The sequence below is a fragment of the Columba livia genome, chromosome 5 (assembly GCF_036013475.1).
Source record: "Columba livia isolate bColLiv1 breed racing homer chromosome 5, bColLiv1.pat.W.v2, whole genome shotgun sequence".
In the NCBI taxonomy this organism is placed as follows: Eukaryota; Metazoa; Chordata; class Aves; order Columbiformes; family Columbidae; genus Columba; species Columba livia.
In genome coordinates this window covers 35,568,254-35,595,629 of record NC_088606.1, presented here as the reverse complement: position 1 = coordinate 35,595,629, position 27,376 = coordinate 35,568,254, and the positions used below count along the sequence as shown (strand labels likewise).

Genomic DNA, 27,376 nt, shown 5'->3' with positions numbered 1-27,376 from the left:
TACGGTTAAAAGGAGTACCCTTTAAAAATATATTAGACTAAATATTTACTTAGATGAAATTATCAGGATGGACAAGAGAGCAAAGAGGATGATCAGAGAATCTACCTGTAAGACTGAAAACTCTTGAATGATTTCTGAAATGGCATAAATTGTTTCTGCTATAGGCAAAAAGCTATTTCCAGTAGATGTAATGATGTCAAACGCACATTCTAGGAGTTCTTTGGGATGACAGCGGTCTAACTTCCGAGGTCGGAAAACTCTCTGTATACAGTACCTAAAGGAAACATTGAAGAATGAATCAGCATCTTCAGTGGTCACCGTCATCTCTGCAAAATGTCATCTCTGTGTCCCTTACCTTTTCAAGTTTGATATGTTATTTCTAGCTACAAATCTTGCAAAAGGAATCTGAAAAACAAAATACATTAAAATTGTTGAAACAAAACATTCAGTCTGACTGAACTCTGCAACTGGAAATTAACTACTACGATGCACTTGTACACTCACATGTGTAATAACGCCTTAAATATTTGCCATAGCCAAGTAATATTATCTAATCATCCTCGTGGCAAGTTTTAAATAAAAACATTTCCCCGCAAAGTTGCTGGAAGAGCTTGGAGAGGGACACAAGGACATTTCTTAATTACCCTAATGCATGCAAAAAACATCATAAATCGACTAAGAGCAAATGAAAATGTACAAGCTGGTATTCTGCTGTTTACATGAAGATATAAATGAATATTTTTAAACAAGTCTTCGATCAGCACATTTTCCAAAATAAGTAATTCCAACGGAAAGATCAATTTAGATCCTGCACAAATCCTTAACTGTGATTCATATTGTATAGCCTGATGTTATAAATGCAAAGGGTGAGTCAAACTGATCTTAAATTAATGAAATGGCATATAAAAAGTCAGGTTCTTTAACCAAACAAACAATATAACTTAAAGCCTTTAGACGTTAAATTAAGTGCTAGGTGATTAAATAGGCCAACTTTGCATATAGTTGGGTATTACTGATACAGGAATCCCAGACGGTAAAATCTGAACAGCACAAACATCAATTCCTCTCAAGAGCAGAATGCCCCTTGACAACATCTGTTTGAGGAATATAAAACTAGGCAGATCGTTACTCACATTCTCTATGTTAAAGAACAACAACAACAACAAAGAAGTATATTTCTTCCCTATGCCTTCAACTGTCAAAACAAGGACAGCACTGAGGAATACAGGAAGAGACACTGAAAGACACAGTACTTCAACACTCAGAAGAAATATAAGCCTAAACCAAATTCGTGACTAATGAATCAAAGGTATCTACAAATACCACAGCGCTCTTCAAACCCAGCTTTGCCTACAGAGATGATACTACTTACCCTGAGGTCATAAGGAAGCATCACCAGCATCCCACTGTGATCCATGAAATATGAAGCTTCATTATGTTCATACAATTTCTTATTTCTGGGCATCAGCAGTGGAGTATGCAGCTTGACGGCTCCTGCACAAAACCAGTAAAAAAAAACGATTACCTCGCATTTCAGAAGGAACATCTGCTTTTTACAAGCTCATGAACAACCTTACAAGGCATGATAATCTGAACCAATACCTTTTAAAAAATTACACTATTTTAATTGTCCTTAATAGACTTTCCTCTTCCACTGTTCAAAGAGAGCCATCAAACAATCTTTGACATTTTATCTTGCAAACTTGTTGGGCACAGCAGGCGGCCCACAGAGAAACAGAAGTGCCAATTCCACAGCCCCAGCAGAATTCGCACCTTGCCCTCCCTCTTTAAACACCACCCTTCACAAAGGCATGCACACCAAACAGATGAGAAACTACAGATACCAATAGCACTGCATTGGTCTAGAGGCACTTCCATAGAAAACAGATAATGTTCAAATATGTTGCATTCCGTGTCTCAAAAATGTACTTGAAGTGTTTATGGTTCACTTTAAAACCCCATAAACACCGTGTTTTTCTGGCTATATTTTGCAACCATCTACCGCCATGAATCCAATCTTCATTGAAACCTTAGTATTAACAATAATATCGCTAATCACTGAAAAATACTTTCCTCTTTTAAATTCTCTACTGATTCTCAAACAGCTGTTTTATTATAGCAGCTTTACTCAGGTCTTCAATTAAATTTCAACATAAACATTTAAATCAAGAAAAAAAAAGCCCCAAATACAGGGAAATGCTTCTAACCATTACAGATGGCAGATACGATCTCATGGAAAAAATATATATGCAGACCCTTCCCCCCCCCCTTTTTTTTTTCCAAAAGAATGAAAACATTTCAACCTCTAAAATGCTGATGAACACTTTCCAAAATCTGTTAATCTTTAAATGAGGAGGTGGGTGAAAGTAACTTCTATTTACTTGACTTCACATTTCTTAGTTTCTCATTGTTTGGTATTGTCAAACCCTGATAATGCTTAACCAGATTATGACATATTAGAAAAATCTCCCAATTTCTTTTTTTTAAATCCTCTACTTTTATACAAAATACCACAAGCGCCTATAAAACAATACAATTTATAACATTTCAAATGTGACAGTGTTTGCATAAACTTTCTTCCTCTCTTAAAAACTAGTTTTATGCAAATACTATTACTAGTGACTGGATAGAGTCCTGGAAAGAAATCCCATCAAAAACTGGTGAACACCATGACATTAGCTCTGGCTCAGGAAGCTCCTGAACAGCAAAATGCTGTTAAGAGCAGTGTCACTGAAAGTACCACTACCCACCTGCTCTGTGTCCACAGCCTTTCCTGGGCCACCCCCCTTCTGGCTACGTTCAGAGAGAGCTTACGATGCTACACAGATGCTCAGTCTTTTTCTATTGAACTAGTCTTATATACAACTGCAGATTTTATGTAACACTCCCGTCTAAAAGCTCATACAGACTTATCAGGACAACCAAATACATTCAAATATATAATTAAGATTTTCACTCTTCTTTCCATAGCAAATGTAAATCATTCAGATTTGAAGTTAACGGCTATTACTGGGATGCTGAAATTACAGCAAAAAAACAATTTAAAATTTTAAATGATATGCAACTACTGAAGGTACTTTCTGACTCACACGATAGCAGTAAAACCATTCCATTCTCTGAAATCCATTCAGTCACAAAAAAGAAAATGAACAACTTTTGTAAACACACCCACCGTGTCTTTTAAATATCCGGCTGACAATCTCACACACATGCTGCTGTATCTTGGCTGCCCAAATAGAAAAACTACCCTGAAACCATCACAAATAAAAAGTACATATATAATTCATATGCCGTGAACACTTAATGTAATATAGGCAATTATTCCATGTAATAGAGCAAATAAGCATTCTGCTATCTCATCCCATTATCATAAATGGTAATGCTTACATAATTAAAAAAAATAAATACAGCTTTACAAAGCATTGTTGTACTGTGTTGGCTTGTATTTCTTAAGATTTAGAAAGACTGAAGAGTTGAGAAACTGAGAAGGATTACTTCAATTGCCACGATTTGAAAGGGAACAAAACAGTCCGAGGCAGCACTTCCCACTGGCACTCCGATACAAGCACCATTAGTCTGCCAGAAATTCAGAGTAAAGAAAGTAATCATCTGCACATAAGCTTAAAGCTTTAGTTGCTACAATCCAACACCGCTTGTTACTTCGTTGAAGAATGGATGTAAGGTTCAAATGGGAAGCAGTTATTCAAGCCCACAGAGTACAGACTTGTAGCTTTAAACAGGAACTAATGTGAAGGTTAATCTTAAGAGATAATGCAATTCTCTCAAACTTGTTTTGAGTTTAACCATATAAACTTTTTTTTTTTTTTTTTTTTTACATCCAACACAGGAAACATAACTCCATGTGTGCTCTAAACACCTACAAACCTTCAGCATATCACTGTCATAGGTATAGTCTATAGCTGGAGATACACGCTGTGAAAATATCTGACTCATCATAGTCCGGTAGGCCTTTCCATCCACATTTGCCAAGGTATGGTGGAGTACTTCATGAAGTTCAGACTCTTCCATCTGGGGTGGTGGAAGATGTTCACTTTTTAACAGCTCCACAGCTGTTGGTCGTGCTGCAGGATCATGGTTCAGGAGCCATGTAATAACTGATCTCTACAAATGAAATAAAAATTTAACAGTTTAGAAAAACTGTATATATTAGCAGTATTTACAACAAACTTCTTAGTCACATCACATTAGTTAAACAATGAGACTCTACAAGGGACAAAAAAGCAGGACCTGAATCTTTGAGGTGGATATTCTTTGCTTATTAAATTCTAGGTATCTTTTATTGTGTTATCATCTGAATAAAATTTACTAAAACACAAAAAGAATTAGAAATGTGCCTCTTGGGATGACAAAATATGTAGTATCCTTTGTTGTTCTATGTTGTGCTAGCTCTGGCATCTCTTTATTGACAAAGCTAAGAGAAAATAGAATCATATACATAAAGATCTGAGAGCTCCAGATATTAAAGAAAGAGGAATCTTCCTGGCATACTTCAGTAAATGTTACAAAACAGAAACATTTTTGTGGTACTAGTAACAGCAGTAACTAGAAACAGAAACTGCTGTTTCACAGGCATAACAGACAAAAAGCTAATGGTCAACAAAAGAGAATCCACTAGTATAAGGAAAAAAAATCTGGATGGTCCAGAAAAGATTACACCACTCCTTATTACTTCATTCCCCTGCCATAGAGGCATCCAGAACAGCTCTTGGCTGCTCTTTTCCAAATCAGAGCAGTCAGTTTAGCTGGCACACCTCTTTCTGCTCTGTGACACAGATTTCTTTCAAAAATTTAGAGTTAAACAACAGAGCTGCCATTTGTCTGGGCCTAAAACATCAGATTTGGCCCTCAGAGCTTAAAAGGCATGCCAGGGAACTCTGCGTTTCTTTATGATTGTGCTCTGGGAATTTTGGGCGTAAGTACATTTCCATGTTAAGTTAGAATATTATTTTGAGATTTTTTTAATTTCTTACTTTGTTCTAATGTTATGTAATAAGAACTTGGCAGAGACTACTAATATAAAACTAAGTGGGGAAAACTGTAATTAACTTTTCCTGAGAGGAAATACCTAATAAATTAAAATGTCTTTAAAATTACCTGCTTTGCATGTTTGACTTCATCAAAGTCTTTAGGAAATACAATAGTGGGCTATAAAACACAAAAGAGACATTTGAATTATAACAGGCAGTCCAGGTTGCTCATGCTAGCCTTATTCTTAAGTTCTACATATTTAAACAGAGAAACTAAGCATTTTCATTGCCCATGGAGGGAAAAAAAATACCAAAAAACATCAACCAACCAATCCACAGAAACAAACCCCAAAACTCCAAAAAACATTAAAAAAAATCCCCATATGACAAATTTAATGTGAAGAGCTAAAAGGGAAAAGAATGTCACTGAAATGCTTTCATGATGTTTTGTACAATGAAGATACGACCTATAATCACAAGCATTTACAAACTGCTAATACCAACTGGTTCCCGAGAGAGACCCACCAGGTCTAAACCCAGGTGTACTAAAGCCGTGATGCCTTTATCTGATATTTACACCTTTAAAGTTCTGTACTATAAAAACTAATTTCACAGACAGAATACTGGCTGATGGTGATACCATTAGGGAATCCACAGTGCATTAAGGGAATATCAGTACCAGCTCCCATTTTGTTCTTCACTTTTCATTATATATTTTATAAACTTTTTTTAAGTACTTCCTGTGGAAATGTTTTTGTTGTTTTGCATTCTTTTACTTCTCTGAACAAACTATGTGATGCACAGGATTAGTATATTTTATATTTCTGTACTTACCAGTCTTAACTGACTGAGAACAAAGATCCTTTCTGATGCAGTACTCATGGGATGGTAAGACATTTCAAAGAATATTATACCCAGACTGAACAGGTCTACTTTCTGAAGAAGACAAAAATGGAAACTTAAATGTAATACCTGTGAATTCTCTGCAGAAGATAAGAGCAGAGAAAACACAATGTTTTGGTTAAATTTTACGGTATATTATGGCCAGAGAGAGGGGTGTGTGGGTTTGTGATTTTAGTTTTTTGACACAACGCATTAAGATTTGGTAGACTTCAATGACTTGTATCATCACAGCACTGCCATGGTGTAAAGGACGCCCACTTTGAAAATATTCCTGCTTTGAAATTCAGCTCATCTTTGCATATACACAGTATCCTCTGATGAAAAAATGCACCCCCCCCTCCTCCCAAATTGCAGTCTAGCAATCCAGGAGAGCAATATCTACTTCTGATGACAGCATTTTACCTTAACTAAAAACTGTAAGATTTCTACCCTGTTCATTTAGCAAGGCCCTCCCATGACTACCTGCTTTCAACTTGAAGTTGCTTGTACCTTGTCATGGCCACAGCACAGGCAGAAAAACTGACTTGCCCACATCCTTCTACCCTTGGTCTCAAAGGAATACCCCTCATTCCCCTGCTTATTGCAGCAGTCCCACCATACCCTGTTCCACCTTGAATTCACCCTTTTTGAGCAGGAATGATCTAAACTGTACGTGGTACCTTGGATTCCGTGCTACTTTTTTATTAAGTCTTCTTTAATCATACCTGATTGTATGTAGACTTTGTGCTTCCTTGGACCTCCGGGCTGACGTACAGCGCAGTGCCAACCATCCCTGTCAAATTACCTATGCAGCAAAAGATGAGAGTATGAGTTTCAAGTAACCGTTGGAGAAATGCAGCAAAGTTGAGAAAAAAGCCTCACTCATCTTTTGTCCTCATTTCTTCTAGGTTGGAATGCACTCCTTATTAAGAGAGACTCAGTCGAGAACAGTTTGCAAAATAGTTCTTACCTTCACATGTCAAGTATCTGTGTCTGTCTATAGTATCTAAACCTATCTACTGCTTTACAGAATTGCAGTAGGTCAGCACACAAGTGATACAACTAAATTTCACTTCTTTCCATTACGCCTACCTGAAGACACACAATGTACTGAACTTTTCTCAAAACACAAAATTCAGCCTGTTACAGAAGGTGTGTAAAAAAAAAAAAACAAACCCAAACAAACAAAAATCCCTGAAGTCCTGAAATTGTTCTGTACAGGCAAGAGAACAGAAGTGCAGACAGAACAGATATACAGGATCTCTATATACGTCAGCCTGAGAAGAGCACCGATCTATGGCAGAAGGCTGGCAGTGGAAGCAGATTCATTTTTAGGTAACAATAAATGTAACACACATACCCAAAAGTTGGTGGTTTCCCCGCACCCCATAAAAAAGGTTTTATTTTCAAAGAATGAATGGAAGTTCTATCAGTGTATACAGGACTGCAGAATGTGTTTAATTAAAATCATTTAAAACAAGCTACTATGTGAACTAACCTGATGGATCAGACATAACAGAACTATCTGAATGATTTTCTTCTTGTTTAGAGATCACCTGAAATCAAGAAAACAGACATACTGTAAATGGCATTTGAAATGTTTCTGTCGGCTTTTCTTGCTGCTTTGGTTAGCAGTACATGGCTTAATTCTAGAACATTTACAATATAAAGTCCAATGAACATTATGTTTTACTTTCATCTTTCATGTTATTCTAGCACCAAATTTTTTCACTTACTTTCAGCTATACTTACTGCATTTGCTGGATGATCTGTAGCTAAACCAAAGTCACCAATTTTGACATGATCATCTGAATCTAAAAAAATGTTCACAGGTTTCAAGTCTCTGTGGATCATTCCCTGTTACAGCAGGAGAAAAAAAAAAGAGCCACAGAATATTAAACAATAAGCACAATTCAAAATAACACTCTATTATAGACTGGAAAATGGTATTATATACTTTATTATTACAGTGGGAAATCTACTGCATTAAATCACTGATGATTAATTTTGAAGTAAGACTGCAGTGTGTAGCCCAGAGTCTTGAAACATTTTTCAGTGCTAGCAGATAGCTAACAAAACGGTTTTAAAGGTGGTCAAATTTTTGTGACAAAGGGAAAAATCTGAAATGGTTTATTATAAAATTAAAGTTTATGATAAAATATTCTAAACCGCTAGAACAAATTGATAATGGAAAGGGCAAGGAATGAACCCTGCTAGTAAACACAGTTATGTAGAAATAAACACCCTCAAATGAACAGAATATAAAGAAACCCATACAGAAAGAGGCATAACATATGTATTATGGACAGGTCATAACCGTCATATTTACTAACCTTTTCATGGATGTAAGCTAACCCATCTAAAATCTCTCGGAAAAGCCTCCAAAGCCGACTGGTGTCCTCATATAATCCTTGGTCAATAGTATCCCTTAATGTGCTCTTTTCACAATACTCCATCTTCAGTTGTGCATATGTAGGAGACAGAGGGAAGAAAGAGCAGTTTTGTCAAGAAAAAAGAACATCAGAAACTTTTATCTGTCTGCATCTTATGCATGGCTCTGTAACATACAGTTCAGGAGCAGACAGTTCCACCAAAACATTGAGTGGTGTGGAGTTTTCCTGAGAGAAGTATTTTAGCAAAAAAACATGCATTCACTTATGGGTCCCGCCCTATTTTCTGAGACAATGGTACAAGCTTGTAGAATAGTACATTCTCCAACATAAATGTTAAAAACAAGGTGAAACCAAACAAGCCATAATATATGTTTAAGCCAAACTTTAAAGACTCTCTGGCTTTATTTTACTTGGTTTCTTATCTGTTTATATTATGAAATATACATCTTCCTTCCAGACAAGCTCTAGCATTATTAAAAATTACATATCACTACAGAATTGTTATGGATTATAGTCAACTTCTCCCAGTACCAGTCTATTTCCTAACACAAAGGAGATGTAGTCAGTAGTAAAGCCTGAAGTTTCAAATCTGCAGGAATTGTGCCTCCTGTTCAGGCCATACAATGGCTTTGCAAATAACTGGTTTCTGTTAAAACAAAGTGCATAGCCAACATAGTTCCTTTGAAGAGAACGAGGAAGTTTTCATAACTGTGACATACAACTTCACCTCCGGAAGTTAACTCAGTACACTTCAACTCCACATTGGCAATTAATGCCATAACTAAACTCAAGAAAAGCAGCTACAGTGCTAAGGGGGATTGATATTCTAAACAAATAACAAATGCAAGATAAAATAACGCTTTGGAAGCCACAGACTCAAAGAAGTTGGTTGGGTTGTTCTAAGGTTAGGTCAGGAGTTGCCAGCTTTCCCTGGTACACAAGCAACAACAGTGATCCCATCCCCCACTAGAAAACTCTGCTGTCTCCAAGGTCAACCACAACACCAGCAGCTGTAATAAGCCACATGCACTGGGCAGTTCCTTCCCCCAGCCAAGCCTTGCTGAAAGCCAATCTACTGCAAGAACAACTTTGTACTTAGTCTCATCAGAATTTTTTAAAGGTCATGACTTTTCTAACGAAAAACAGTCTTTAATCTCTGCAGGTTGTAGTAAACAGCATCCTCTTATCTGAAAATGCAAGCAGGTTTGTACCTGGATGTACAGGTAATGCACTGTCTGAATGACTGGTGTCTCGTTTTCTCCTCCGTGGCCATTCTTTTCACTGCCTTCTTCATCCTTTACCACAGTAAACATAACAGAACAGTTAGCTACTGGAAGCCCTTCAGAGTTTTTTTACACATTCTACTATTTTTCAAGAGCTGGAACACATTAATGAGAACTCATCTTCTATGGCTGGGTTTTAAACAACAGCAAAATAATATATTTACATTTTTGTAACACCACTGCTTCTAAATAAGCCAGAAAAACAGCTACGACTCAACTCTTATTTTCAAAGTGAGAATGAACGACATTTTGCCATAATTAGACATTGGAGGAAAAACATTCCAGAGGATCTGGATGAAATCTAAATCTCAAAGTGCGTCACACTGAAGAAAAAAAAAAGTTTTGAAACAAAAATACACAACGCTTACTTAATGGAATTAATAATGCAACCCCCTCAAACAACCAACTTTGATATAGTGCATATATACAGTGTGATAAAAAAATGCACTGCCATATCATTAAATTATATACTGAAAGCTTTGTCATGCCAGAGTACACTACAACAAAGAGGAAGGAGATGAAACTTTGGTTAAGAGCATTTTATTGGTCAGCAAGACTGGCAGTGACAGATTTTTATATGCTGTAGAAAACTCTGCATTAGCTTTCCAGTGCACTGACTGTTCACAGCAAGTGCTGTCATACAAAATCTTAAAACCAATGAAAATCTCATGCATATATTCTGATGTCCCATCTCTGACTGCTAACAACATGTATTGTCACCACTTTGAAAAACGGCTAGTGTGAGTGCATATATTGGTTAATGTAATCTAAAAGCCGTACAGAATTTTAACCTTCAGAGCATGTAAGACAATCCATATGGTTAATTGATAAATCATTTACTTACTGCAGTCTTAAACTTGGAATAACCAGGCTCATGATTGTGAACTGCAACTCACACTGAGCTCAATGAATACTACTGGATACAGAATCCAGATCAGCTGCATCATACTATCATTTCTATGGGATGCAGCTCCTAATCGCACAAGATGTACTCTAATGGAGCATAAGCGTATGTGGTTCTGTATTTACACTGGAAGTGTATTTACACTGGAAGTCCTGACTGACTTGTTTGCTTGCCAGAGACTATTTTATAAACTCTCAATTTTCACTAGTTTTACCTTTATACTTACTGGGGGATCGCCTTTACTGTTTTCATCCTCATTTTCAAAAATTATTTCACTTTCAGAGTCTGTGGTTGGTCTGTTTAAAAGATAGAAAGAAAAAAAAAAAAAAAACAAGCTCCAGAGTTTTTGCTTTCCTTAAAAAAAAATACTACCAAGAAGTATTCACTTAGAAATCTGGAAAACTATTTGCAGAAAAAAGGTAAAACCTAAGCTTCTATTGTAGATCTTCCATATGCCTCAAACAAAAAAGCAAAACAAAACCAAGACCAATAAAGTACCCTGCTTGCAAAGCAACATTTCTCTGACAGCTCAGTCTCTTAAAGGGAAGGTGTATATTCACAGTCAAATTTAATTTCTACATTCAATAAGCGAAACTGAGATAAATTTACTTACTTGCTTAAAGAAAAAAACACCATGAGTGAAAGAACCAGCCCACACACAAAGGCTGGTATGGATTATGTTAATAAAAATTAAAATGTAAGAATAAAGGAAGGTATTTTTCAGGATTTCTAACATTTGCCTGCTATTATTAAAAACGTTTCCTCTCAAGTTTGGAAAAAAGAGCCAACATAAATGAAGTAAACAGTCATGCACAAGGAACTTCTAGAAGCCTAAACCAAGATTTTCCTCTTACACTGACAGTTTTTAGCTAGAAGTTTTCCTCTCCCTGGCTGGTGAATAGTAGTTTTGTACTAGAGGACAGAATGAAAACGCAGTGAATTACCTCTGACAAAAGAAGCGGGAATGATAAAAGACATAAACTTGGAAAAAACAACTGTGCTTATGTTCCCTATAACACCAATACTGAAGCCTACTTACAGAAATGAATGTGAGAACACCCCATCACCTTCATCGTCGTCATCATCACTGGACTCCTGATCAGCTCCACTGAATTTGTTGCTGGAGGATCTTTCACATGAAGTACTCCACTCAACTGAACTTGTCAAAACTGGAGGAGGAGCATTGGCTTCCACATCATTTGTCTCCTCAGTGGCAAGGATGAAGGGACCGCCTTTGGTTTCTGTTCTTCTCTCTTCAGTTGTTTCAGACGACACAGCGGGGACAGGGCTTTCATGTTTTTCTATCCAGGCATTGTAGTACCTCACAATATTCTCATGGTTCAACCGGGAGAGTAATGTTACTTCCCCCTTAATCCTCCGAAATTGCTTGCTGGCAGGGTTTATATGAATACGTTTCACAGCATAATAGCAACCATCAAGCTTATTTCTCACCTGCAAAATTCAAATAAATCTGAAGTCATATGCTTATAAGTGCCTTACCAAGTTAAGCCAGAAACAGAATAATTTCACGAAGAGGAAGATTTCCTTCTACCTGGAAAAAGACTACTATTCAAATGCAAGCTTCTCCACACCATTAGGCTTCCCTCCAGATTTCCAGCACCCCTCACTAAATTTATCAGCCTACTAAACCCCAGATAAAAAACACAATGCAGGCACAGCACACCAGAAAATAATAAACAAAACCATGCAAACATTGAATAGATTGTTTTGCATCAAAGAAAGCAAGCACAAAAAGGATTCCACAGCGGGAAATAATTTTTATACCATACCTTGATGACTGCTCCAAAAGCTCCTTTGCCAAGCAATTTTAGCTCTTCAAACTCATTGTAGTAGCGTGAAAATTGTCTCTGTGTTTCTGTGAAGAATGAGGCGCTGGATATTTGACTGCTTGGTACAACTGTCTCGATGCAATCTATATCTGCTGAATCTATAAGAAGGACATCGAAATTACCACCGATTGGCAGTATGGGGGTAGAAGTACAAGGAACAAGGGATTGTCAAATAAGCATCAGGAAGAACATAAAATCTAAGTAACTTCAAGTGTAACTAAAACCTAAAATACAGAGGTGCTCTGCTGTGCAGAGTTAAGCTCCGGTACAAGTATAAACCTTAATATAGTTACAAATTACTATCATTATGCTGGACAAAGGAACTGATCCTAACAAAAATATAATGAGGGAAAAAGTCCAATTGGAACAGATACTTCCAAGGAAAAAGTTAAGGCTGACATTTACACCATCCACAAGGCAGATGAATTTACAGGCTTAATTAAAGCATCACCATCTTCTGCTGATGAGACAATAGCAGTCAGTACGCCCCAGCTAGTTATAGATATAAAAACTAGTACAGTCTTTAACTTCTAGGTTAGTTAACGTAAAACACTTGTGCAGTGTTATGAAGTTCTAGTACAGTTCAGTTTTTCTGTTATTGCAGGCATGTAGTCCACTTATTTAGCAGAATACAGAAAGATTCAAGTTTCTTACCATCTAGATTTTCTTCAGCTACAGGCATTTTCATTCGTGGAATGTTTATAAAACTATGTTGTAACAGCTGCTGAGGAGTCCATCTTTCCTTGTCTTCTAAGCAAACGCATCTATTAGCAAACCAAGAAGAGAATTCTTCAAAGAGCAATTCCATATCAGGGCTAAATGTTCAAAGAGGCCTCCTTATAGTTAAGAAATAATCACCTTTCTCATTCAGATGGGAATGAGAAACAAACAGAGACTAAATGACTTATCAACAGTGACACACAAAGCTGGTGGCAGGGCAAAGAATGGAGCACCAGACCCATTTTCCCAAGTACCAGATTAAGCAACCGGAGCTGTGAATAAGCAATCACCTCTTCTCTCTAAAATCTATGACTACTGACACAGGGGAACTTAGCTGCTCTTTTGAAAAAGGGTTCAAGTCTTTAAATTAAAAAAAAAAAAAAAAATCAAAGACAAAAAGATACAGGAACACAACAAAAACATACTTTTCCAGAAAGTCTTGGAAGTCAGCAGGTAAACTGGTAGGAACAGCAACTGGATACTCCTTGGTTACTTGGCCCTGGCTGAGTGAAAGCAGAAGCAAGCCCAGACTCCACACATCTCCTTTTTTTCCAGGTTTGCTCGGAAGACCATCCTCACTAAAACGCACTTTAGTTTGCTCAAAAACATCTGCTTTGCAGATATCAGCTAAGCGCTTGGAAATGCTGTAGTCTGTCACCTTGATGTTTCCTTCAGCATCTACCAAGATACTGGCAGCACAAAGAACTTTGTGCACTACTGAATTACTATGCAAGTAGTCAAGAGCTGACAAGATCTGGGTCACATAATGGCGCAACTGCTCAACTGGAACTGGAGTCTCTTTGTGTAAGTAAGTAGAAAGGCTGAAACCATTTATGTGCTCCACTAAAATGTCCACCACAATGGAATCGTTCCGTTCTTTAAGGTTCATACTTTTATAATGCACTATGTTTGGGTGACTTAGCTTCGTCAGTGAGCTGAACTCTGTTTCTGCACCCTGAAGCTGTTAGAGAAACACAAAATAACATGCATTGCGTCACATGAACACACCATTACTCAAATATATAACATACAAAATACACATAAAATACATGACATTCTCATCCTTTTCTGAAAAGGAATGATTGTACACAAAAGGCAAAAACAACTTTGGTTTCTGCCAGGTAAGCTTGATTCCCTCTTTCTTCAGATTTTTAATGTTTATTATTTTATTTATGAGTATTTGCAAATATACTTTCTTGTATTTATGTTACTGTAAATGAACCCCTGAATACCGCAGCACACCCATCATCTTCTGGGGTGCAGACACTCGAAATACTAGCATTTTCAAGTTCATCACCACCCTCTCACATTTTATATAAACTAGCAGCCTCAGGAAAAGCACTAAACCCCACCTAACCTTTATTACGCCAAATACAAAATATAGGCATTACCTGTTTCTTACACTTCTCAATCTTTTCTAATTCATGCGATGTAAGAAACCTTCCCATCTTTTTTTGCCAGTGCAGAACCCACTCATATATTAAAACAAAGTCTCCACTGCGACTTTCCAAGGCATTGTAGACTGATTTACCCAGTTGTTCATCCTTGCCTACACATAAAGAGAGAGAAGAGGAATATGTCTTCTTTTGTTTCTAAGGACAAGACTAGAGCTCCTGCAAATGCTAAATAAATACCAGTAAGCCTACTTTCTACGATTTCAGAAACATAAACCTACTTACAACTAAACAAGATCCATACCTACAGGGCAGGAATAGAAAATATCAGGTGTGATGAGACAGAATATAATATAGCAGTAGTCAAATTAAAGTAACATCACATTGGCAAAAAACTGCTACACATTTTACAGAATTTCAGGTTTTAATAAATGAACACACTTCCCACTGAGCAAATGCCAAACTCTATACACAGTAACATAATTGTTCATCCTCAAACTGCAAAGTAATAAAATTCTCTTTGCTTCAGAGACTTTCAGGCTGTTCATCCTGCCACTGAGGAAGTGCTATGTTGAAAACAAACAGTGAAAACATTTGATGGGCCATTTATTTGGGCACTTCATGGAGGCCTTTCAGCTCTCAAAGTCTTCTACGCTTGTTTGTACTTATGTTTTCATTAAAACTGCTGCTTTTATGCTATTGCTATCAGCACCAATGGAAGGAGAGTATGTATGCACTTCTAAGCCTGCTTTTATCACTGGTTTCACACGCTGCTGAAAGCTAAATGACTTCTTGCTTGGTAGTCAGTATTTCAAGTTGCAACTGTAACTTTGCTTACCTAGACATTTTCCTTTATGGACCATAAGTTGCCCAGTACCACTTGTGCTGAAGTTCAAAACTTCATGATTTCCAGGGGACTCTTCATTATTACTAACAGAAAGCTGGCGTTCTCGTCTGCAACATGAACACAACATTTTTCTCCAACTCAGAAAGACAGTATTGTTGCAGTCCCTAAATATAACAATTATGCAAGATAAGCTTTCAGAGACTTTTGCATCCAATGACAATGTCCATTAATTTCAAAGATACTGAGTTAGCGCAAAGATACATTTCTGATTAGAAATGCAGTATTTTAGTAGCAATGTCACATTGCATTGAGTCTCTATTTTCAAAGTCAGGAGTTGAATTCAAACTTTAAAACTTCTGCATCTTAGGATGACAGTTTGAGTCTGAGGAGGGTGGGGAGTGTGAAATATGTAAAAAACAAAAACAAAACACAACAAAAAACAACAAACACAAACCCACCAAAACATACCAAAGCTCTGAAAATTACAAATTATGTAAGTTTGACTTGATTTGCATTCTCTTTCAAAACATTACAAAAAGCAAAGATATGAAATATTAGAAGTTCATTCCAGCTCTAGCTTAAATATTTTTCCTTACTTAAAGCTGGTTTCCCCATTTGCCTGCTCTACTACACTAAATTCAACCTTTGAGAAAAGAGAAGGTTTGCAAAGACTTTCAAAGCAAGTATGATTAAGGTGTTTCTTCTGACATGCATGTACAGAGCCGCATGTGAAATCTGAAAGAAATCAAGACCACTAACCCAAATCAGCCTCTATTACTTATTGCTTTCAATCTATTTCAAAATTAATAGAAATATCACCACTGCAAAAGTATCCTCCAAATAAATGCAATAATGTATAAAGATCTTTCAAAATATAGAATCTTAGAATCATTTGGGTTGGAATGGACTTTTAAAGCTCATCCAGCCCAACCCCCTGCAATGAGCAGGAACATCTTCAACTAGATCAGGTTGCTCAGAGCCCTGTTCAGCCTGGCCTTGAATGTCTCCAGGGATGAAGCATTTACCACCTCTCTGGGCAACCTGTCCCAGTGTTTTATCACCCTCAGTGTAAAAATGTCTTCCCCATGTCTAGCCTGAATCTCCCCTCCTTTTGTTTAAAACCATTATTCCTTGTCCTACCACAACAGACCCTGCTAAAAAGTCTGTCTCCATCTTTCCTATAGGCCCCTTTTAAGTACTGGAAGGCTGCAATAAGGTCTCCCTGGAGCCTTCTCTTCTCCAGGCTCAACTACACCAACTCTCTCAGCCTGTCCTCACAGCAGAGCTGTTCCAGCCCTCTGATCATCTTGGTGACCTCCTCTGAACCCTCTCCAACAGGTCCATGTCTTTCCTGTGCTGAGGGCTCCAGAGCTGGACACAGGACTCCAGGTGGGGTCTCACCAGAGCAGAGCAGAGGGGCAGAGTCACCTCCCTCCATCTGCTGGCCACGTTCCTTTTGATGCAGCCCAGGATACGATTTGCCTTCTGGGCTGCAAGTGCACATTGCTGGCTCATGTCCATTCTTTCATCCAGCTATACCCGTAAGACCTTCTCCTCAGGGCTGCTCTCAATCCCTTCAGCTCCCAGTCCGTAGTGGTACCAGGGGCTGCCAGATGCAGGACCTCGTGCTTGGACTTTTTGAACCTCATTAGGTTCACATGGGCCCATGTCATGAGTTTGTCCAGGTCCCTTCAGATCGCATGCTCTCCCTCAGGCGTGTCAACTGCACCACTAAGCTTGGTGCCATCTGCAAACTTGCTGAGGCTGCACTCAATCCCACTGTGTCATTGATGAAGATATTAAACAGTACTGGTCCCAATACAGACTCCCAAAGAGACACCATTTGTCACTGTCGTCCATCCAGACACAGCTGTTCATCACTGCTCTCTGGATGCGACCACCCAACCAATTCCTCATCCGCTAAACAGTCCACCCATCAAATCACTATCTCTCCAAGCTAGAGAAAAGGATGTTGTGGGGGACCATGCCAAAGGCCTTAGAGAAGCCCATATAGATGACATCCAAGGCTCTTCCTTTGTCCACTGATGTAGTCAGAATTTAATAAATTCAATACTGAATTTATTTAAAATAAAATTTTAAAGCTAAAAAGTGCTACATGGAAAGGAGTTGCCACAGGGAACTTCTCTCAAGTGTTGCATAAAGAAAAATATACAAAGAAAATACCTGGCTTTCTAAATTCAAATATGTGTTATAAATGAAATTATTTTCTATTTTAATAATCTCCTAAAAGTTTGTGTGCCAGTAGCCAAAATTTCAGGCTTCATAAACAGATAAAAATATGGCACCACTTCTTTTCTGAAGAGACCTCAGAAAACTAAAGAGGCCTAGCTTCCGGTTAACTCCAGAAATATGGCACCATGAGGTTTCAACACTTAAAAATCCTTTTTTATTATTTTTACCATTTTAAAAATACTCTGCCTTTTGAAAAATAAGAACACATAATCTAAGAATTTCTGTGGAAAGCTAACGTAAGTCCATTGTTCTGCATTAAAGCATACTAACAAACTTCAGAGACACTTGTCTTGCTCCACAAGCACAGATTGTGCCTCATTTTGTTATGTTACAATTAGCAACAAGACAGGAAGAGAGATTTATGGACTACCAAACACTGTACAGAAACAACTGCCAAATATGACTTGCGATAGACAAAGGGAAGAGATGGCAGCACAAGTCAAAGTAGGAGAGATCAAAGAACAACTTCCGCTTCAGTTATCTAGTGTTGTTGATAAATAACATGAAAACAATTCTTAAGTCTATATACAAGAAAAAAACAGGAATACATTATTTCCATTAAAACAACAGTCCAAATAACATGTCATTGGCACAATCTGAATCAAAACTAGGAAAACTAAAACCAGGACATCTTCACAGTCCTTGACAGTTGTATCAGCTATGAACATGGGACAGGGGGAATAAAAAAAAAAATAAAAACATATATATATATATAAACACCACCACCGGACCATGCCAGCTGAAGAAAGGGAGAACAAACCAAACAGCTGAGCAAGACAGCACATTACTCTCTTCCCTTCAAATTTCCTTTTGAAATCTAATGTTTGGGGAAAAAAAAAGATCTACATGTAAATTGACATACTTACTTTGAACGTCCAGCTGAATTTGGTCGGTGTTTATTATTCACTCCATGTTCCAAACCACTTCCATTTGAACTGGAAGCTACTCTACATCCTGCTGTATCTCTCTTGTGAGAATTTTCTCGACTTGCCAGAGCAGCTATTTCCAAACGTTCCTATAAATCAGGAAGAAGACCAAGCAAGTACAGAAACTGCTCCTACACTCAAAACGTGAGTACTTGACTATTATTCTATAAGGTCACCCAGATCACAAAAGAAATAGGTTTTCATAATAAATGTACATATGAGGCTGAGGAAGAAGTGATGAGACTCAGCATGTACATTTCAGCACTCTCTATGGGCAAGATTTTTTACAACAAAACTGGAAACATTAACATATTAGCTTTTTTTTCTGTTTGAAAATATCCACCCCAGTACAATTATGATACTAATACGTGAAACTATTTTCCCTCACAGCTGATTTTATTCCATAAATAAACCACATATATTCAAGAACCTATTTTAACCTGCATTTATTAGAAGCACTGGATTAGAAAAGATGTCCCAGACAGTTCAGTCATGCATTGCTACAGTACTGGAAAGAAGTTATTGCAATGTTTTTTGCAGGCTGCTTAGAAAGAATACCTGTTTAGCAATCTCTTTCTTTTTTCTTTCTTCTCTTTTCTCTTCCTCCCTTCTCTGAATCTCTTTGAGGATTTCACGTTGCTGAAATGAATTTTGGTCTTGTTAGAGATGCAACAGTACATGCCATGCAATCACTAATCTTCGCTATGATGCCAGTATTTCAAATGTATTAAAGACGACTTGTGGATCTCACAAGGATTAAAAAAAATAAAAAACAAAAACAAAACCTCTCCTGAGGAAATTAACAGCATCAATTGTGTGATATAGGAAAACGGAGTTGTAGACAAAATTCTACTGATAGACCCAACAAAGTTTCATAGACAGAAAAGATAAAGGAATAAGCTAAACATTACTTTGAAGAAAGAGCTATTCTATCAATACTCCCACAGTGCAGACACTTCACATTACTAGTCTCTGTGAGACTAAAATTAATCCCATCATTCTGAGTGAAGACTGTAGGCAGATCCAAGGTCTCTTTACATTAAATGTATTGTGCCCTAGAGAAGTCTGTCATGGTGAACATTCCCGTCACCCTATGGGTGAAGAAAACTACAATTACCTATTTGTATGGCTAATACTTCGTAAAGATGGAACGCACTTGATATATACATTTGCCTACATTTTTGTATCAGGTCCTTTATTCATAAGTGATTTTCACAGGATCAGGAATCAACATTTAGGTTTGTTTCAGGCATAAATATTTCTCAGGGTTAAAACCACATGTCCTGGTTCTGCTAAAAACAAGTTTATCTTTTAGTGAATTTTCCTGTCAGCTGAAGACTTCTTACTAACTGCACTTCTCTGAAAGCTAGATACATGTCTTGGTAGACATAGCAATGGAATGCAAGGTTACTGATAAGGATGCACATCCGTCGAGAGGGGCAAACTGAAACAGGTGACTGAAACTGACCAATTAAGTATTCCATCCCATTCACATGATACTTCATATAAAAGTGGGAGGTCACGAGGATCTCATCCTTTTTCTTATGGCTGACACTAGGAGCGGACCTTGTGAGTCATCCCTGCGAACTGAGGCCAATGACAGACTGAATCCAGTTCCAGTTGGCTGCAGAGTCCAATCCAGGACTTCGGGTGCCGGCCCTACACCTACCGGAGCGGTTGCCAGGATTTTCAAGATTGGTTTTGTATATTTTGTATTATTTTCTCTATTTTATTAGTAGCATCAGTAAAATATTTTTAATTTTTTCCAACTCTTCCTCTCCGTCCTTCTTTTGCCTTCCAATCACCTGCCCTTAGTGGGAAGAGGAGAGATGGGGGGCTAAATGGGGAAAAGGGGGGGAGTGGGGATTAACAATACATCTGCCGCAGTTTATTGTCACCCTGCAATCAAACTTTGACAACACATCATTAAAATATTACAGTTGCAGCAGCAGATAGTTCACATACTACACATTGATCAACTCATCCTGACAGGTCCGACGAGTAAATAATTCACTAAAACCCACTGCTATGCAGGATGATTTACAAAATCATGATTGTTTATGCTATTTTAAGAATACAGGGTTATTCAAACTTTGTTTCGTCTTACCTCCTGCTCCTCTCTTCTCTTAGCTTCTTGTGCCCTACGCAATTCCTCCTGAGCCAGTCTTTCTTTTTCTTTTTGATGGTTTTTCAGCATTTCTTCATGAAAAGACTTGGAAGGTGGTTTATTATACTCACTGAGAAATGACTGTACATGGTCTGCAAGTTCAAATATCATCACCTAAAAAAAAAACCACATGACATGCAGAGTTAAAAGAATAAGTAATCACATAGAAAATTATACCCAGCTTGAAAAAGCAACACAGTAGTAGGGTGACTGTTGATGTTTTACTTAGCAGGGAGAATTTCCCGTATTTCAGTATTTCTGTCAGAAATATTATTAATAAACTGTAACACAAAAAATCCCTGACCACAGTACAAAGATGGTGAAAATTACTGAAAGTCAGACAATTTCAAACATCTTATTTTTCTAAGAATATATAAATATTAAAAAAATCCCTTCTCTCATCTTCTTTTAGGCACCTTTTCTTATTCACAAAGATACGTGTTTAGGACATAAGAGCTACCACAGCAAAAATCCTTTGCAATTGTCTATCACAGTATCAAATACTATTAAATAGTTACTTATTTCACTGCTAACATGAAATCTAATCCTTCCTCTGCATCCAACTAACTGCACCCCAATTAAAACTGTAAAGCCACTTAAGGCATTGCACTTCCATATAACCACAACTACTAAAACAAGAACTGCACTGAAAACTCAGCTGAATTCTGCTATGTGTTTTGCAAGGTTGGAATCAATTTTCACTTACTGCTTACTTGAACTAGGTACGTACTGATGATCTACTGCCCTGTCAGGGCTTCAGCTTTCATCAGTTTATTAGTATCCCTTCATGAATTCAAGCAATCCACAGGGCTAGTAGACCACTGTATCTCCAAAATTAAATAATACAGCAGAGAGATGCATCCCAGCAGTCAGCAGTAGCACTGAGCTGGATTTGCATGTAGAGGTGGGAGAGCAGCCATACCAAACTGTATCATCTGCCTGTAGAAGGCTGACATTTAGAAGATTCTCAAACACTGAACTCCTTGCCTGAAAGTCAGAATGGAACCAATATCTAATTCATAAAAGAAAGAATAGCACAATACATACATCTGATGTGCAAAGGAAAATAATCTTCCCCAAGTTACTGTTCAGCATGCTAGACAAGCATGGATGCACACACATGTATTAGGAAAAAAAAAAAAAAAGACAGAAGGCATCTCAATAATTAGAGGACAACAAGCAATCAGCTGTTCAGTTTGACAGATAACTGAGGCATACTCAAAGTTTCTGTCTTGCAGAGTACACTTTAATGAAGAATACTTGACAAGGCAGAGAAAACAGTTATCAGCCTTTCCCTGCAGAGGAAGTAATTCAGGACTGCACTGTGTCTGTCATTCATAAAAAATGTGTATCATATACATAACTCACAACTCTATCTACACATCCCTGGAGCAAGCATGATTCTCTCTTCAGAAAATTAACATCAGGAAAACCTATAACATGTTTGTAGCTCCTTTCAATACAATCAGGAATCAAACTGGGATTTTAAGTTCTACAGGCCAAGAGCACTGCTGGGATCAGCTGTGAGCAGACCGAGCATGTATCTCACAGTGCAGAGGTTACCTAGAGAACTTGCAACTTGTATTTCCTATCGTCCATAGCACCATCACTAGCAAAAGAAAGAAAGAAAAAACCCACAACAGAATACACTGTTAAATGCCTAACTTCCAAAGGTACTAAAAAAATAAATAAATGAGGAATTATTCATTATTGAACAGAATGTATCTGGCTAAAACAGTACTTTTGAAAGTCTCTGCATAGCAGCTGGCAATTGAAATAGAAATATAGTATGGAAATGGAAAAAAGGCTTTATGTGGCAAGACTGAAAGACAGGCAACCTCTGCCAAACCTGTAAAGTTGACAGGCTTAGGAAACTGAGAGCAAAATATTATCCCATTTCAGCATATACCTTCCACAGCTGTGCATTTCTCACTTTTAAAAAGGCAAGTTGAACAAATCAAATGTGTTCATCTGTAACATTTTCAAATAGTGACAGAAAACATACCATAAACCCTGCTTTTACCAAGAATTCAATGTTTGCTAGAACCTCTTCGAATAATATCAGTTCTCAGCAGCAATGGAAAGGTATCATTAATACCAAACATACCTGGGAACTTATAAAATCCCTTAAAATAAATACAAGCCTCACATGTTTCTCCAGCTTTCTCTTTATATCCTATTTGAGGGGAAGTCAAGTATCACTATGCCTAAACAAAAGAGGGAAAAAAAGGCCCAATGGCACAGAGTGACAGTGCTACAGCCACATTAGTCAACTGTTGAACTGGTGTTATAACTAAGGTCTCTTGCCCTTCAGTTCAGCATTAGAAGAACAAAGTCACACTGAAAAACTCCCCACCAAACTGCTGTTTGCTTAAACAGGTAGAGCCACTTAAAAATTCAAACTAATCTGAAAAGTGCAGAAAACTCTCCGTTTTAGTTAGTATTGCCTTTCATACTGTGAAATAACTGAGAACAACATGAACCTTTAAATAGGGATAAAGCTTGTGCTATTTGCACATGCACTGTATTTTAAAAGCACGCATATTCCAAACTTTCATTAATTAGAAACGTTCTTAAGAAAGAAAGTCTCTCCTTCCTTCAGAGCAATGCAACTTATACTTCTAATGTGCACGTATTCCACTACATTATACCACACAGTTTTTTAGAACCACTTAGGTCCAGAGTAAATTCTTCAAGGAAGTGAAAAGCTCTTACCTCTCCACAGCACTGTTTTGCCAGTTCAGCTAGTCCAGATTTTAACTCATTTATTTTCTCATTTGACAAGCCTTTTGAATTTTTTAGTTGTATCTCAGGGACACTGGAGGACAGGAACAAAACATAAAAACGTCCTCTTTAGAAAAATTGAGTGTAAAAAGCAACAGAACATTGATAAAAACAGAGTGAGGGAGAAAGTAGTGAGTTTATAGTAACTTGGCAATTAGTCGATACTCAAATAAGCAGTACATAAATATTACATCTATAATGCCGAATACAACCAGAAATACTGTTTTATATTCCCAGCCATTATTTTTTATGGCTGTAGATTAGCTGTCAGTTATACTTAACCAAAGAACTACCAAAGAAACTCTGCAGACCCTTATAATTAAACTCTTAACCAGTAATTTACATAACAGTCCTTTAAAAACATTACTAGCGTAACATTTAGGCATTTAAATTTTTGTTATCACCATTATACAGGTTACACAAACCTAAAGAAACATATGCAATAAATAAATAACGTCTAAATTTGTAGTGAAGCAAACAGGTAAAATGTCTGTAGCTAAGCTATCTTAAATTAAAACAACAACAAAAAAATTAGAGTGGCTCTGATGTGCCATGTAACAGGGTGTAACCGAGCTCTCCCTTGCTAAGGAACAGCACTTTCGCTTCACACTGCTGAGGCCACAGCACAAATGGACAGGCTCAGAGGAGCTGTGCTACGCACACCACCAGTGGCATAAGGATTGAATGAAATGGGGCACAGAGCAAAACACTTAACCCAGAAATTACTTGCCAACTCAAAATGCTGGGGGGAGGGGGCTGATCACCTGCTATTCTTTCTACATTCTCTATGGAGAACTCTTCCAAAAGGCTAATCCAGCAGATAATAGGAACAGCAGATAGAATTTAGACAGCAGACTGCTTCCACAATGAAGGTTCAGTCCCTTTCTCAGCAGGTCATGAGCTGACAAAGTTTAAAAAAGGCACTAAGATGCCAGCAGGTACACCTGTATTTACATCTTCTCAAGCTGAAAATTTGGGCTGCAGTCTTGCACTGACAAATGCATCTCCCATTGCACAAGATACCGCATCCAATCCAGCTGTTGAATTTTATAGTCGCCTGTTATAAAATATCACAGCCTTAACAAATACTGACACGGAGAAAGCAAGAATGAGAGTTTTTTCCAGCTTATACTTCATTAGTACAGAAAACTGAGAAAAACGTTCAGAGAAAAAAGGTTTTAACATTCACTCACGTATCAGGGTAACTATGTGGACACTTGACCCACAGATCAACTTTGGCATACACTTCATTATCACTGGTCAATCCCCGAGGACGCAGCACTAAATTAATTTCAGGAGGCTGCCGCACCTAAAAAGGAAAACAAAACTTTTTATTTAAAAGGTGTTTTTGGTTCTATTTTAATGAAAAGCTCAAAACTATCAGAACCTATGTGATGGTAGAATTCTGGTTAGACCATCCAAACCATGAAAAAACATATTTATGTATTGACATTGCTCATTGAGAGTGAAGTGGATCACTGATTATCACAGTTTATCCAGTATACTTTTAGAACTTCTTCAGGTAAGTGTAGTTACAGCTATTATAAGGATGATCCAGACTGATCAAAAAGAAGGTTTTAAAATAAACCCCTTGTATTCTACTTACTGCATGCTAGAAGTAGGAAGAAAGTTAAATGTAATACAGGTTCTTTATGGAATACCACTAATTAAAGCATTCATTATATGAACAATACTGTTTCTTTTGTGTTTGTTTTAGACCACTAATAAAGACTAGTCAATATTTTATATTCTGACAAAGAAACAGACTATAACATCACATCTATACACACCTTGTGTGGCCAAACAAATGGATAGTATTTTTTTTAATTTATGTTTTTGGTTTTGGCATAAAAATAATTTTTAAAAGTATTACCTTTCCCCACATCCTGTTCAAATTGCCTACTCAAAATCCAAATAAAGTAAAACACATCCATATATTCTACTTTTTTATTTTTTACTTAGAAAACCAAGGTATTGGGGGGAAAAAACCCAACCCAAACCAAAACAACAACACATAACAATAAACAAACAAACAAAACCAGCCAACCAAACAAGTCAAACCTTGCAAACATGATACACAGGTAGGGAAATAAGACCACATGGAATAACAAATATGGAAACAGGTTAAAAGATGGTCACTATTCCCTCTGTTTTCCCTTTGCATTTCCAACAAGGAAAAGAACAGATTAAGCGAAGAGGAAGTCAGGTATAAATTTAATAGGGAGTGAGGTCTGCAGCGCTTCTGAAAAAACAGCAAATTACTAGGTGTTCATGTCAAAATCCATTAAAAAAAAACAAACACAAAAAAAACAAACCAAAACAACAACAAAACCACAAAAAATCAAACCAACCAAACAAAACCAAACTGAAACCGCCAACAAATAGGTTTCTGCAAGAATTTTATGGTCAGTTTTATATCAAAAGAATAGAGCAGAGGTTTTGATATTTTGTAGAAACTAAAGACACAAGAAGATGACAGTGAACTCGAAGAACTGAAAAGAGTGACCAGTACCTCCAGGTACAGGAAAACCACCGCAGACACAGCTGGAAAACATGTTTTCATTAGACATTCTGGACATTGTGAATCGAAAAGTATAGTGACTACTAGACCTGCACACTAATTAGTTGCAATTAAAAAGCCCTCAACTACAAAAATTAAAGTATTAAGTTCTAACGGCAACAGCCATAGTTTGAGTAAACCATTGCATATAATACATATGCAATGATCAACAACATGTATGCCGATGAAGTTAATTAGTTAAGCATGTATATAATTAGTTGATAAGGAATGGACGGATGAACGAAGAAGCAATTAAAAAAAAAAATCTGACAATTAATTAAAATGCAAGTTACATGCACAGTACTAATTACAGTGCGAAGGCACCGATCTAGAGGATTAATTGCAGCGGCAGCAGCCGCACGGCCGCCTGCCGAGGTGGGGAGACGAGCAGGCGGCAGCCAGAGGCAGATAACCAGGACCTGGGAGCAGCCACACACCACTGACACCGTTCCCACCACCCGCCCGCGGCCAACGCCAGCGGCCCAGCAGACCCCGGGACCCACTCTGCTCCCCGTTCGCTGGGGGGACCGAGAACAAGCGGCGCTGCCTCTCCAGCCATCAATGGGCGCAGACAGCGCTCAGACACAGAAGGGCCGAGGCCGCTGGCAGAGGCCAGGCGAGGGGCCGCCCCGCTCCGCCGGACAGCGCGGCCCTGCTCGGGTCAGGCCGCCCCGCGCCCCGGCCTTGCCCTGCCCCGGCGGCCTCCCCGCGCCCCGGCACCCGCGCCGGGAGCGGGCCAGCCGCGGGGGCCCCGCTCGCTACCTTCCAGGCCTGGTGCTGCCGCAGATCCTGGAAGTCCTGCCCGTAAATGGACTCCAGCACCTGGAGCTCGTTCTCCTGCCGGAGCTGGTAGCTCTCCGGCGGCTCCTCGGCCACCTCCGCCGACCGCTGCTGCGCGCTGCTCGGCCGGGCCATGTCAGCTCCCCGGCGGGAGGCGGGCGGCAGCCATGGCGAAGGGCCCCGCCGCGCTGCCACTCTGGAAGTGGAGCCGGCCCAGCGGCGGCCGCGTCCCAGCACCGCCTCCACCGCGGCGGGAGGAGGAGCCGGGGCCGCTCGGCCCCGCTTGGGTCCGGGTGGAGCGTGGGGGGACGGTGGCTGCGGGGCGGGGCGGGGCGGGCCGGTGTGGCCGCCCCAGCAGGACTGTGTGCCGGAGTGCGGTGGGCTGGCGGCTGCCTCAGCACCGCGGTAGCCCCGCCCTGTGCAGGGACGTGGAGCCGACAGCGCTCGCTGGCTTGTTGAGGGCCCCGCCGCCCCGTGGGGAACCGGGGTGCACGGCCCACGGCTCTCTGACCCCTCAGCCCCTGCGGCCACGCGTGGTCCTTCGTGCTTCGTCGCAAACGCCCCGTTCTCACAGCTGCGGAGGCTGCGCATGACTAAGTCACAGGGTATCTCGAGTTGGAAGAGACTTAAAAGGATCGTCAAGTC

At 38.7% G+C, this 27,376-nt stretch overlaps 1 protein-coding gene across 8 annotated transcripts in view; it reads right to left on the bottom strand.

Moving 5' to 3' along the window:
* The window catches only part of EIF2AK4 (eukaryotic translation initiation factor 2 alpha kinase 4), a 42,816-nt gene extending 15,467 nt beyond the window's left edge, over positions 1-27,349 (bottom strand). For 5 of the 8 annotated variants that reach the window (XR_010472949.1, XM_065064250.1, XM_065064253.1 and 2 more), the window contains exons 1-25: positions 26,714-27,349; positions 24,585-24,700; positions 23,323-23,425; positions 20,548-20,721; positions 18,999-19,079; positions 18,381-18,529; positions 15,253-15,425; positions 14,412-14,569; positions 13,446-13,981; positions 12,955-13,064; positions 12,241-12,398; positions 11,490-11,902; positions 10,665-10,746; positions 9,475-9,558; positions 8,204-8,326; positions 7,623-7,727; positions 7,369-7,426; positions 6,596-6,675; positions 5,823-5,924; positions 5,116-5,166; positions 3,886-4,122; positions 3,173-3,248; positions 1,373-1,494; positions 356-405; positions 106-274 (exon numbers count right to left, since the gene is read on the bottom strand). Coding sequence is in view for 7 of the 8 variants with exons in the window: in XM_065064250.1 (XP_064920322.1) it covers positions 106-274; positions 356-405; positions 1,373-1,494; positions 3,173-3,248; positions 3,886-4,122; positions 5,116-5,166; positions 5,823-5,924; positions 6,596-6,675; positions 7,369-7,426; positions 7,623-7,727; positions 8,204-8,326; positions 9,475-9,558; positions 10,665-10,746; positions 11,490-11,902; positions 12,241-12,398; positions 12,955-13,064; positions 13,446-13,981; positions 14,412-14,569; positions 15,253-15,425; positions 18,381-18,529; positions 18,999-19,079; positions 20,548-20,721; positions 23,323-23,425; positions 24,585-24,700; positions 26,714-27,322 (4,119 nt within the window). In the remaining variant the exon portion in view is untranslated. The remainder of the gene's footprint in view (positions 1-105; positions 275-355; positions 406-1,372; positions 1,495-3,172; positions 3,249-3,885; positions 4,123-5,115; positions 5,167-5,822; positions 5,925-6,595; positions 6,676-7,368; positions 7,427-7,622; positions 7,728-8,203; positions 8,327-9,474; positions 9,559-10,664; positions 10,747-11,489; positions 11,903-12,240; positions 12,399-12,954; positions 13,065-13,445; positions 13,982-14,411; positions 14,570-15,252; positions 15,426-18,380; positions 18,530-18,998; positions 19,080-20,547; positions 20,722-23,322; positions 23,426-24,584; positions 24,701-26,713) is intronic. The other 3 variants (XM_065064251.1, XM_065064252.1, XM_065064254.1) reach the window with 3 other exon arrangements.
* Between the last annotated feature and the right edge of the window lie 27 nt (positions 27,350-27,376).